This window comes from Aphis gossypii, chromosome 1 (genome assembly GCF_020184175.1).
Source record: "Aphis gossypii isolate Hap1 chromosome 1, ASM2018417v2, whole genome shotgun sequence".
Classification (NCBI taxonomy): Eukaryota; Metazoa; Arthropoda; class Insecta; order Hemiptera; family Aphididae; genus Aphis; species Aphis gossypii.
The window spans coordinates 22,238,301-22,250,436 of NC_065530.1; the positions used below are offsets into that span (position 1 = coordinate 22,238,301).

At 27.0% G+C, this 12,136-nt stretch overlaps 1 protein-coding gene across 1 annotated transcript in view; it reads right to left on the reverse strand.

Moving 5' to 3' along the window:
- Positions 1-12,136, reverse strand: part of LOC114126624 (uncharacterized) — a 50,980-nt gene that overhangs the window by 14,743 nt on the left and 24,101 nt on the right. Inside the window, 2 exon segments of the mRNA XM_027990618.2 lie at positions 873-1,088; positions 2,637-2,914. Coding sequence (XP_027846419.2) covers positions 873-1,088; positions 2,637-2,914 — 494 coding nt within the window.

Here is a 12,136-nt window from a genome sequence, read left to right on the forward strand (position 1 = left end):
CTATATTGTTAGCTATATACTTATACTTATAAAACCATTAATCAATACACAATGTGTATGTCATGCTGATTAAATTTATTAATAATATTAATTCAATTTTATTATTAATACTATTTACAAAATAAATATTTTAATTACAAAATTAATCAAAATATTTGAAATTTTTTACTCAATTATTGTTTTGAAAATATATCTAATTTTAAGTATAACTAACAGTTAAAATATTTTTTTACTAGATATTTTATGTATTTATATGATACGAAACTTAAACAATTCGCTCGATAAGTAATAACTTACGAAAACGTAAAATATATACGATTTATGCGAATATAGGATTTATATTTATGTTCTATTGTTTAAAAAGTTTAGATGAAATTCGTAAGAATTCAATCAGATATGAACAAGACAATTATATCAACTTTACCGCATTCATAACGTCATATATTGCGTACTATATTATACCTATTATGGCAAAATTCATTGTTGTAAATTTAAATGAAATGTTGGCACGAATAGGGTAAAATCAGCATATCATAAATAAAATAAGTATATTTCAAACTTTCAAATTACTATCGGAATCTGGACAGTTTTTGGTTTACTTTTGAGATTAAGTAATCAACTACATTTGTAATTAATATTGAAGGTATGTAAATAATATTTATACAAGAAATAATACATCTATAATCTATATAGGTGGGTGAGTAGTGTGAGTTATCATTTTATAACGTAAATCTCGATAATAATAATAATATAAAATACATACAAAAGTATATGTAATATAATGTATAATACATATTATTATTATACTCAGAGCCGATTACAAAGGCCCCCAAAAGTTAACGTTTATAAAAAATCTTAAAATTTGTACTCACTTGTACTTGAAGTTGAAATCCGTGAAGTGGACCAAACGGATACATCAGAGTGCCATATGGTGAAGTAGAAAACTGAACTAACAGCTCAGGTCCACTAGACGTAGTAACAGGCACAGTTTCACCGGATCCACAAAACCTCAACAAAATTGGATCTCTAGTTGTGTACCCATCATAAACAGTCACAAAATCTGGTACATTGTCACACTTGCTCCAGTCCTGTATAGATTTTTTTTTTGTTATTAGAAAAACATTAGTAAAATCGAAATATTTATTCGTTTGCGTAATTATGCATTTTATGATTTAGGCATTTCAAATTAGTTTTAAATTTAAAGCAGTACATTGTAAATAATTATTGTTCATCAGTTCATCAGTCATCAGTTTGAAAGTTTTGAAATATACTGCAATAGGGTTTTCACTGTTAATTTCCAGTTCTAAAATTTTGTTTTAATATTCTATTTTTAAGGAATTTGCTAAAAGTACATTATATCATGCGAAATGTTCAAAGTTTAATTTTTCAACAGTTTAGTATAAAATTATTTATACAGTAATTTATTATTAAAAGGGTTCTATTGGGGAAACAACCTTATATAGGTTCATTAATTGTTATAACAATATTTTGCTGGAAACTATTTTGTACCTCGAGTTAATTAACTGAAAATGGATTTAGCGGGAAAATAATAAGGTCAGAAAGTATAGTATATAATACCTAGATGAAATTGAACACTTTTGTTAGAATTTAAATATAAACCATAAACTTAAAATCTTATTTTATTTTAAAATGTTCTTTTATAAACGGAAGATATACAATACATGTACGTGATATTATATATTCCACAAAAAGTTGAAAATACATTGTCCTTTATTGAATTATGTCGATTGAAAATTATTTGAAATGCATAGCTGCTGATCGTATATAAGTTATTATAATGAATACCCTATCTATACGTAACGATTTAGAATAATATTTTGAGTTATGACGTAAGTTCTTTCAATTTCCGATTGAATATCGTACCTTAAGGATATGAAGGATTGTTATTACTGATTTTTATACGACGAAAAATTCACTGTAAAATGATACACTTTCTCAAACTTTATAATAATCTACTTGAACATAATAAAATAGAATGTTAATCGAGTTGATTAATATAGGAAGTAAGTAATACAGAACTGATATAACTTATAACTTCCACAATGAAATTGACCTATTATAATATAACTATAGCATTTGTTTCAATACGCAATTATTATTAACAGATAACGTTCAATAATTTTCAAAGTTACATTTTTATCTGCTACTCTTGGGATTGTTTTTTGTAAGTGATCGTCACGCTGATATGACAATAGGTATAATATAATCATATTTGAAGTAACAGATATAGATAATAAACTAGATTGATAATTGCCTTATGCTTACTCTTGGAATTAATAAAGTCACATTATAATTTCAATCATATTTGAGGGAATTAAAGTATTGTAAATTACAAATGTGTATATAATTAATATTTATAGATACGTAGTTTTTTTATGATAATAGACGATATAGCGTAGAAAAACCAAAATGTTCGTTGATAAAACGCATAATCCCCATAGAAATGGCGAACTTTTGACTTCAACTATTATCACATAAGTTAACCAATCCAGTTTATCATTTATATCTGTGTCGCACACACTCGACGACATATTATAATTAGATTTAAGGACCTATAATTTAGAGGAGGTGATTGGTAAAATAGCCGGACACACGGCTCTGCGGTTTATCCATACCTTCCGTTCGACGGGCTTTGGATCGGCTCCTTCGGGGTTCGTCCGGTCCGTCTTGATCGACACCAGACGGCTGTACGGCTGTGTGATGGATATTAGCGCCTGGTGGCCGTATGGTATCGCGTGTTGCCGGATCGCGTAGTAGCAAGTCAAGTTTCGGGGATAAAGTCCAGGGTAATTAGGCGACTGCAGCACGCACCTCTTCTTGTCGCAGTTGCTAAATATCCGCGAGCAGTACGTGCTCTCCATCAGCTCGCCCATGTGAAACGATTCGTTTACTCCTGTGGCAAACGAACGGGTGATATCAGAGGAAAGGTTAAACGTAAAGTGCGGTAAATAATGTAATTATTAATCTACACGTAAAATGGTAATGTAATATAAATTGAAGCCGATACGGGGAAAAAAGAGGCTGCGTAGTTTTTTTTTTTTTAAAAAGGTCAGTTATTGACGATCGACAAAGGTGCATTTTTTTTCAAATAATTGAATTTAAACTTGTGATATTATATGTTAGCCAATATGGTTTCTGTTTAGTTTATATACACTGTACGAAAACCGTATATTCCGGCTATCACTCACGCGCTTAAATTTTACACCGAGTGATCGGTTTGAGTCGATTTATAAATTTCAGGAAATAAGTGATACGAGATATTATTCTAGGTACCTACCTATATTATAATAATGATATAAAGTTTTTATTTACCGCGAAATGTTATATTATCGGTGTCGTTCTTAAATTGTTATTTAACTAGGGTTCGCTAAAGTATATATAATGTATATTTGAGCGTCTCTAAACTCGACCGAGAAGATGACGACGGTCATTTGAGCGAACTCCCGTCGTACACAAAATCTTTGTTGTATTGTTTTATAGCCTTTTCAGGTCGTTTGTCATTCCGTCGTGAAAATCGCAAAGCGGACAGATACTGTAGCAGATTTATATGCCAAACACAATATAACAGACAATTTTAGTTGTCTTAATTTAATATAAATGTGCTTACAATGGCCAATTGATGATGGGAATGATATCTATTTTCTGAAATATAGTATTATAAGCGATTGCGTTTACACTGTAAAACTTAAAAAATAATAAATCGAATATTCACAGTGTTAGGATGGTATAAGTTATGGAATACATATATTTTAATTAATAAATTGCTAAAAATTACAAATTTTTCTTGTTAGGAATTAAAATCGTTTTAATTTATTGGTGTTGTAATACCAATAATAAATAATGTGGTCTTATTCTAAATATTGACAGTTTTATTTTTCGACGCATAAACGTTTAAATGCTCAAGTTTCTCCACTCAAACTAAAACTAGTACTTATTTTGTTTTATTATATCACATCACGTTACTGTGCATAGTTACATCAGATAAAATTAAATTTATAAAAAAAATAAAAACTTATATTGAACAGTATCAATACAAAAGGGATTTCCGGAATCTGGGTACTTTATAGAAAAAAGGTGTCATGGTGATATTCAAAACCTGGAGTAACTCCGAGAAAAAATCAATTTCCGTACTGGAAAACGGAACTTGTTCCCTTATATATACATATATAAGGAACATAAATTACAGTTTGTGATCTATTTTTTAAAAAAAAAGTTTATAAATAAAGTTAATACTCAATATAAACAATGTAGAGAACAATGACTCAAAGCATGTTTCTTCGAATAAAAAAAATAAGAAGTACTAAGTTTTAAATTTCTAGCAACTAAAAAACTATCGTTGATTTTATATCAATAAATTGAAAATTACGATGTGTATATTTTAACTAAATTAAATAATTTAAAATATAATTTACCGATGTTTCATTAAAAGTTACAAACTGACATTTATATAACCATGTATTATTACTACCTACGTATGTAAAATTCCTACATTATGAAATATTAATAAATACGAATAATTTATTCAAATTTCAACTAATATAAATTTCAATTATAGGCTCAGACTAACATTAAATAAAAATCAGCATATTTAAATAAATGCTTAAGCGAAAAACACCTCTGGAACTGCACCGTATAAAGCGTTAAGCTATTATCGCAAGCTACCGACAAAAAAGTAAACACCGACTACTATCTGCGGTACCTACATGGTGGTGGGTCGAGGTGGGATTTAGTATAGTATATATAATATACGCCATGAATAAAACCCCATAGCTTTACATTATACACTCCAGGTACACATATATTCATATTTTTGTTTGGTCTAGTGCAGATAAGCATGTGTACAAAAATCTACATCGTTTTTAATTCAAATACAACCATGGTATACGGAAAAAGAGGTTAATTTTAATCAACTTATCCGTAACATGATGTAACCAATAACCATATTATGACGTTTATTACAATATAACTTGAGACGAATTTAAATACGAAAAATGAACAAACCGCAATTCGACCATGATTTTAATTTCAATTATAACAATGTAATTCGTATTCATTTGAAGTAAAAAAAAAATTTTCTTGAAGTCTACTCAATCAATTAGAGATTTGAATACATAAATATTAAACACTGTTTAAAAATATGCAAAAACATTCAGATTGCGATATGAATACATATTATGAATTTATGCATAACGTTTGAATATTTTTGCTTAACAATCAAAACATATTATATTGTTAAATTAATAAAACAAATAGAAAACGTAAAATGGAAATACGTCTAAGTGGTTTACTACATATACGAGTACCAACCTATTATTACATTATATGTTTCTGTTTTAAAATAAATATGTACATATAACTAAATGTAAACGGATAAATTATTGCGTGTTAGGTTTTTGAACGTCTGTTAAACACTACACATTTGCTGTCATTGGGTAATTTCCCGAGTGAATTTAATGGTATTTATCATTTTGCGCACATTAAACGGATAGAAGGAACGTTTTGAATTCACTGACACAGATTTCTTAAACATTGTTTGATCTAGTTATGTATATGCACTAATGGCAAGTTATTCAAATAGTCCGAAGTTTACTTTGACAATTGAACGAGCAGTACTGTATTACATTACAATAATACTGCCAACATTTTTTTTCTCATTAATCAGACTTTTTACTAAAAATTTAATTCAAAAACCTGGAAAAGCTGCTTTGCTGTATAGTATAGAAGGCAATTTGAGGTAACTATAATATATGTGTTTAATTTGAATCCAATAATAAATCGTCTTACATACGAAAAACGATTCTGAGTGGAAATGATGGAAATCTATTTCCAAGGAAGTTCTAACATTTAATTATACTAGTTATATTACTATTACTGTGAAACTTCTATTTAACGAGGTCTTATGGAGAAAAAATCCGTATTATAAAGGGATTTGTTAAATAGAATTAACGCATGATTAACAATGAAAGTCATGGTTCTTAAAAGTAATTCGTTAAATAGAAAATGTTGCTGAATGAAAGTTTGTTATAATATGAAAGTTTCACTATAGTACAAATAAAACGGTAGGTTTGACTAATTTTTGCCAAAACCTTGGTACATTTTATATTGTATATAAATAATAATTATTTTTATTAACTTATCAACGTACAGAAGAATGGTGTAAATAAGATCGTGGTATAAATAGTTTGAAATTAGTTTTAACATTTTGTAAATACCATTGTATTTAGAGAATAATATTACACATAATGGAGGAAAAGTTTCGAATCCCTATGATTAATATATTTTTAATTACCTATACCTAACAGAATAAAAAATATTTCTCTATTTAATTTTTAGCAAACCTTTCAAATAATTAAAACTATGCCCCTGTAGTATACGTAGTTGACGATTGAAGATTGTAGCAGTTTCAGTAATCCAACAAATTAAAATTGGAAAAGAATCACAAAAATATACTTTATATAATTGGAAAATCAAAGCATTCATCGCTATATTTAAAATATAAAAATATATAAAATTGAAATTGGATAAGTAGTTCCTTAACTATTACAAAAATGATTCAGAAAAATGTCGGGCTTGATGTTATGTTTAAATAATACGCGAAAACTTTAATGGGTTATTTGATTTTGGTCTCTTCAACATTTAAAGCGAATCTAATGATGAGGTTAATGCTATAGAAGTCCGATCACTATGATTGATGAGATACAGCGTTTAGTATTGTATTGTGGTTATTATAATCATAATAGATATATGAACAATAAAGTTGAAAGACGAGATAATTCATCGTTATCGTCAGCCCTAATAGAATCAAATTAGAATATTCTGAATAGGCATACATATATATGTTCAGCAAAAACAATAGAAAAATATTTTTCGTGATAAAAAAAACTGTTATATTATAAACATTTTGTAATGAAAATTCAAAATAATAATAAAATAATCCATCGATATACGTAACAGTTAAAACCTGAAATTCGTATAAATATAAAATCTCTTGTATATTTTATTGTTAATTATCGTTTATTACCTTTAATCTCATTTTAAATTTACCTAAATATTTAAAAAAAATTGTGTTACATTGTATTGTATTACTTTATATTCACAAAAGAAACCACCCAATTTATTAATAAACATAAATAATTTGTAATGGTATAATAATAATTTTGTTTACATTTATCAACTTCAATATAGTAATTTAAGTAAGGTAGGTAATTCAATATTTATTTTTACTTAAATTTACGCTAAGAAAAATAATTAATTTTAATTTATTGACATCATTTTTTATTAATTTAATCCATATACATCAAGGTTGTATTATTTTTATTTGTTTTATAATTTATACATAATTGATAATACTCTTAAAATGTGGTTGGTAGGTACTTTTATTAATTAAGATAAGCTGTATTATTATTATCTTTTATTTAAACTTGTGTACATTACTTGTCAAAATTGAGTTTTTTCCGGCACGTTTTTTATGAATGTCATGAATACGTACTTGTATAATAATTACATACAATCAAGTTTATTAAGTAGAAAATAAAGTTAACCTTTAAAAAAACTGAAGTATAATACCCTTTATAAGTCTCTTATGCACATTCACATCATACACTCTTTTAATTTTCACGGTCACAATGTATTGTCAATCTACTGTTAACCGTTTAAAACGTATACTATTAAGTAAAATTGTAAATTTAAATTATTTTCAAAATACTCACGGATCGCGTAAACTTTACTATTTAAAAATCTAATCTCGTATAGTTGTATATTCACTGTTCAGAGAAAACGGCCAGTGCAAAATAATTATTATCATTTAACCTGTACGATGTTGTTTGTCTCATTTAAGTACTTATTGTTATTTTATAAACACATAACGCGTATGTTAGCGTGTGTCATCAAGTTTCATCTCACTTTTCATTACATCTAAATCACTTTAATAAGTACTGCATGTTAATTAATTCGTATTCTTCTACAATATTTCTCAAATATAATCTTTATTCATAACTTATCAAGCTTAAATTCATGTTTATGGGGTAACGATTGCACCCTTATTTTTATTTAAGTTACGTACGTGCACGTTAATCATTCATAATCACTTCTGACAGCTCCTAAGACCCATTAAGTTGACGTCAAATATTGGTTACCTATACTATACTTATTTATATCTATATTACGGTTTGACGTGTCTAAATATTGCGCTTTATATAACAGTAATAAATACCTATCCATATATTTATTATAAAATGTCCTGAGAAATGGTTCGTTAATTTTTTTTTTACTTGACAGACATGAGTTAATTATGCTTATAGAGTTATAGTTGAATGCTTGTCGTACAAAACTGTACAGTCAAATAATTTATTATAATTTTGAAAATTATGTTAATACTTATAATTACATTTAGTTGATGATTTTATTAAAAATGTCATCGACTTTTATTTATTTAACTGAGCATTTAAAACGATTTTAATAGCTTTGACTAAACGACATTGCACTATGCCACTATGCATCACTCGTTTTACTAAATTACACTTATTTATTTTTTTTGGTGTATAGTGTATACTATATAGTGTACAATTTACATTGTACATATAGTATATACATAGATATGATACATATAATTATGTACTATTTCAATTTTACAGTAACCTCTATATAATATAGTAGTGGTATATAATTACATATGACAAATGAAATGTGAATGTCAGTAATAATTGATTAAACATATTAATTCTTCCGTTTTATTTTTTGTACATACCTTTATTGCCTTTACGACTGGAATACAAATACAGTAAAACGTGACGACGACTTATTTGACATTGTAAACGTGTACAATATTATATTTAGAGAAAAAAAACATTTTAAATAATTTATGTAGGTACACGCGGTAAAATGTACTTAAATAGTATTGACACTGATGTCTGCTGTGTATTTTTATGCATAAAAATGATAAACTAATTTTTCCAATAACAAATATTTAATTGTAGTATTGCGCAGTTCACTGTTTATATTACATCTTATTTATACGTTTATTACCTACTATTATAATATACATAATTAAATTTTATGGTCTAGAAAAAAAAAATGATGAGATACTATTCTATTTAGAATTTAGAGAAGAAAAACAAAATAAATAAAAATATTAATTTAATAAAAACTGTATCCGTTGTTTAATAATGAATGCTAGTAAAAATATATATATTTAATACAAACCAAATAGAAGATTGTTTTGTTCACAATAAGGCAAATTTTCTAAATCGACAATTATTACTTATAAGAGATTGACATATTAAAAATTACGCTAAGTGTAAAATAATGGTTTCTATTTCATAGGATGGATTTAATGTATGTCCATTACATAGGTAGGTAAACCTAGAAACTATTTCCACGTTATAATCAATGTTCATGAAAATTAATGTATATGCTATATAGTCACGATAAATTGAAAGCCATCATAACTCTTATTTCACAGTTTTTTTTTATTTCCGCTAATGTGTTTATATAAATAACTATATATTTAAGGAATATTAGTTAGTATTTAACTAGAAAAAGACATAATTCGAATTTATTTTTATTTATCTCTCGACTCGGCTATACTTTTGTATTCTAAATAGGTATAATATTACTATATTTTGTATATAATATATTATATAATGTTATAAAATATGTCTAGATCTTTGTCTAAGTAAAACAACTTAAAATTTTAATGTATTAGGTACTTTAATGTAATGTATATTATGAAATCACCGGCTAACATACAATTACACAGTTGAAGGATCAAATAATTATCATAGTTGCATATTGTTATTTTAGCAAGAAAAAAAACATGTCAATGTAGGTACAGCTATTTGTCGGTGATTGAAGTAGCATAAAATTAGTCATGTGAAAGAGAAAAACAATCTACCTACATAAGATTAAAAAAAAATCTCTATACGAGAATGCAGACCTACATAATAATATGAAGCACGTTAAGTTGTTTTCAGACGCACCGCATGAATATGAATATAAATAATTGGGCGTGCACTCGAACGACATGAATTTTTTTTTAAACCATCTATACACCCCTTCCCCGTACGAGTAGGCGTATTTTTACTTACACAGCAATCAATAACGTTGTTATGCGCGGGCATAATAGTACACAACATATTCTGTAGGTTCTGGGACATGTACCGAAAGTATTTTTTGAAATATTTTGAGGGACGGTTTGAACATAACCCTAAAGTATATATTGTCGTAGTTAAAACAATTTAAATTGTAGTATATCGAGTGGTGATGGCTGATAGGTTGAAGTGGAAATGGCGATCAGGGAGGGTGACAACGACGATCTGCGCAGCATCTTGTTATATATTTAGCTATGTGCATTTCCTCGGTCTGCTCTTTCAACAATTTTTTCGCAAACAATAAGTACGCAATTCTTTTTAGTTTTTCCGAGAAGGCTAAAGAGATTTGGTCTGAATTTTGTAAAAGATTTTTTTTTACCACTTTAACAGTCCTGAACTCGGTTAAAATTCGAATCAATTATTAGCAAAAAAAAAATAACGAACATTTAAATTTGTTCTGTCGCGGGAAGTGAACAAAATTAAATTAAATTAATTGATTAGTCTTTATTTTCTGAACGATAAATTTATTTAAAAAAAAACAAAAACATAGATTTCACAAAAACTCTGAAATGTATAACATAAATTTAGGTACACAGACTGAACTGTAATTTCCACTAATTATTCGAGAAAATATAACACGCACATGTTTGCTTTAGTGGGTAGAGGGTAGAGGGTTGGTGAAACTTATATATCTTTCCATTATTTTAGCAATGAGAGTGTGTGCCTTGTGTTACGATGCAAATAATTCTATTTGAGTTAATTCATTTAATTTGACCCGAGGTACACAAACTATATTATTTCATGGTATAGTAATTTATAAATAAATGTTTCGTACCGGGTCATGTACACTATGCGTAAAGAATTTAATAATAAATACTGAATTCCGATAAAAAAAATATATACCGTAAAAATATATTGAACTGCTGCAGGCGAATTATAATTATATTTCGTCGAACCAAAAAACAAGAAATTTCCTACATCGATTTTGTAATTTTAAGTATAGACTACAGATGAGAAAACTATAGAAAAAGGTAGGTAAGAGGATACCGGTCTGTTGTATATTAGGTGTTAAATGGGTCACTATAATAATATGTGTATAGAATTTGAATTCAATGATATATTATTGTATACGAAAAACGATTTTAAGTGGAGACTGTCATAGCCTATAGCATCGAGTGATATGTTTTTTGATATAACTATTAAAGTTATTTAAGTAATTTTTACAAATTTGAATTTAAAATGTTTATTAAAAATTATTGTCCATATATTTTTTAATATTTTTTATAAAGATAATATAAAAATTACTTTTTTAGAACGTTTTATTAAATTGTTGTGAATTGTGACGGAACAAATAATGTTTTATTGACATTTATAGAAAATAAACTTAAAGAACTCGAAAAGTTCATCCTTTAATTAAAATGATAATATAAACATTTGGTTTCATTGTTATTCGTGTTTGAATTACATCAAATAAATAAAATCGATTTTATCAAAAACTGGATTAGCGTAAAAGTTCCCGTTTTTCTTAATTCGTTGTTTCTTTTTCTCGATTATAAAAATAAGTACTGGAAATTTTTGAGTTTGACCTCTACACAGTATGTAGACTAGATATAATTTTATATCCAAAATCACACCCATTTTTGAAAATCAAAGCATAAGTAACACTCACCGCTTCGCTCAATATCTAAAATATTATATAATTATAGGCTTATGGTTCACAAAAAATAATTTCACGAAGTTATCATAATGTTATTTCTAGTATTTTCGACTAATAAAATAGTTTTGTTTTTCAGAATGTTATTTTTATAATATTAATGTAATATTATCTAAAGTATAGAAATTACAAATATACTTACTTAACATAATATTTCAGTATTGCGCACAAGTTTTACACGCCTATCTAATACAATTTATAATTAAAGTATATATTACATATTTTACGTCAAATTTAACAATTAAAAAAGTCACCGTCCTAACACTTTTGACATATTTCATTAGGACGCGCCATAAAAATAATGAAACTTTGG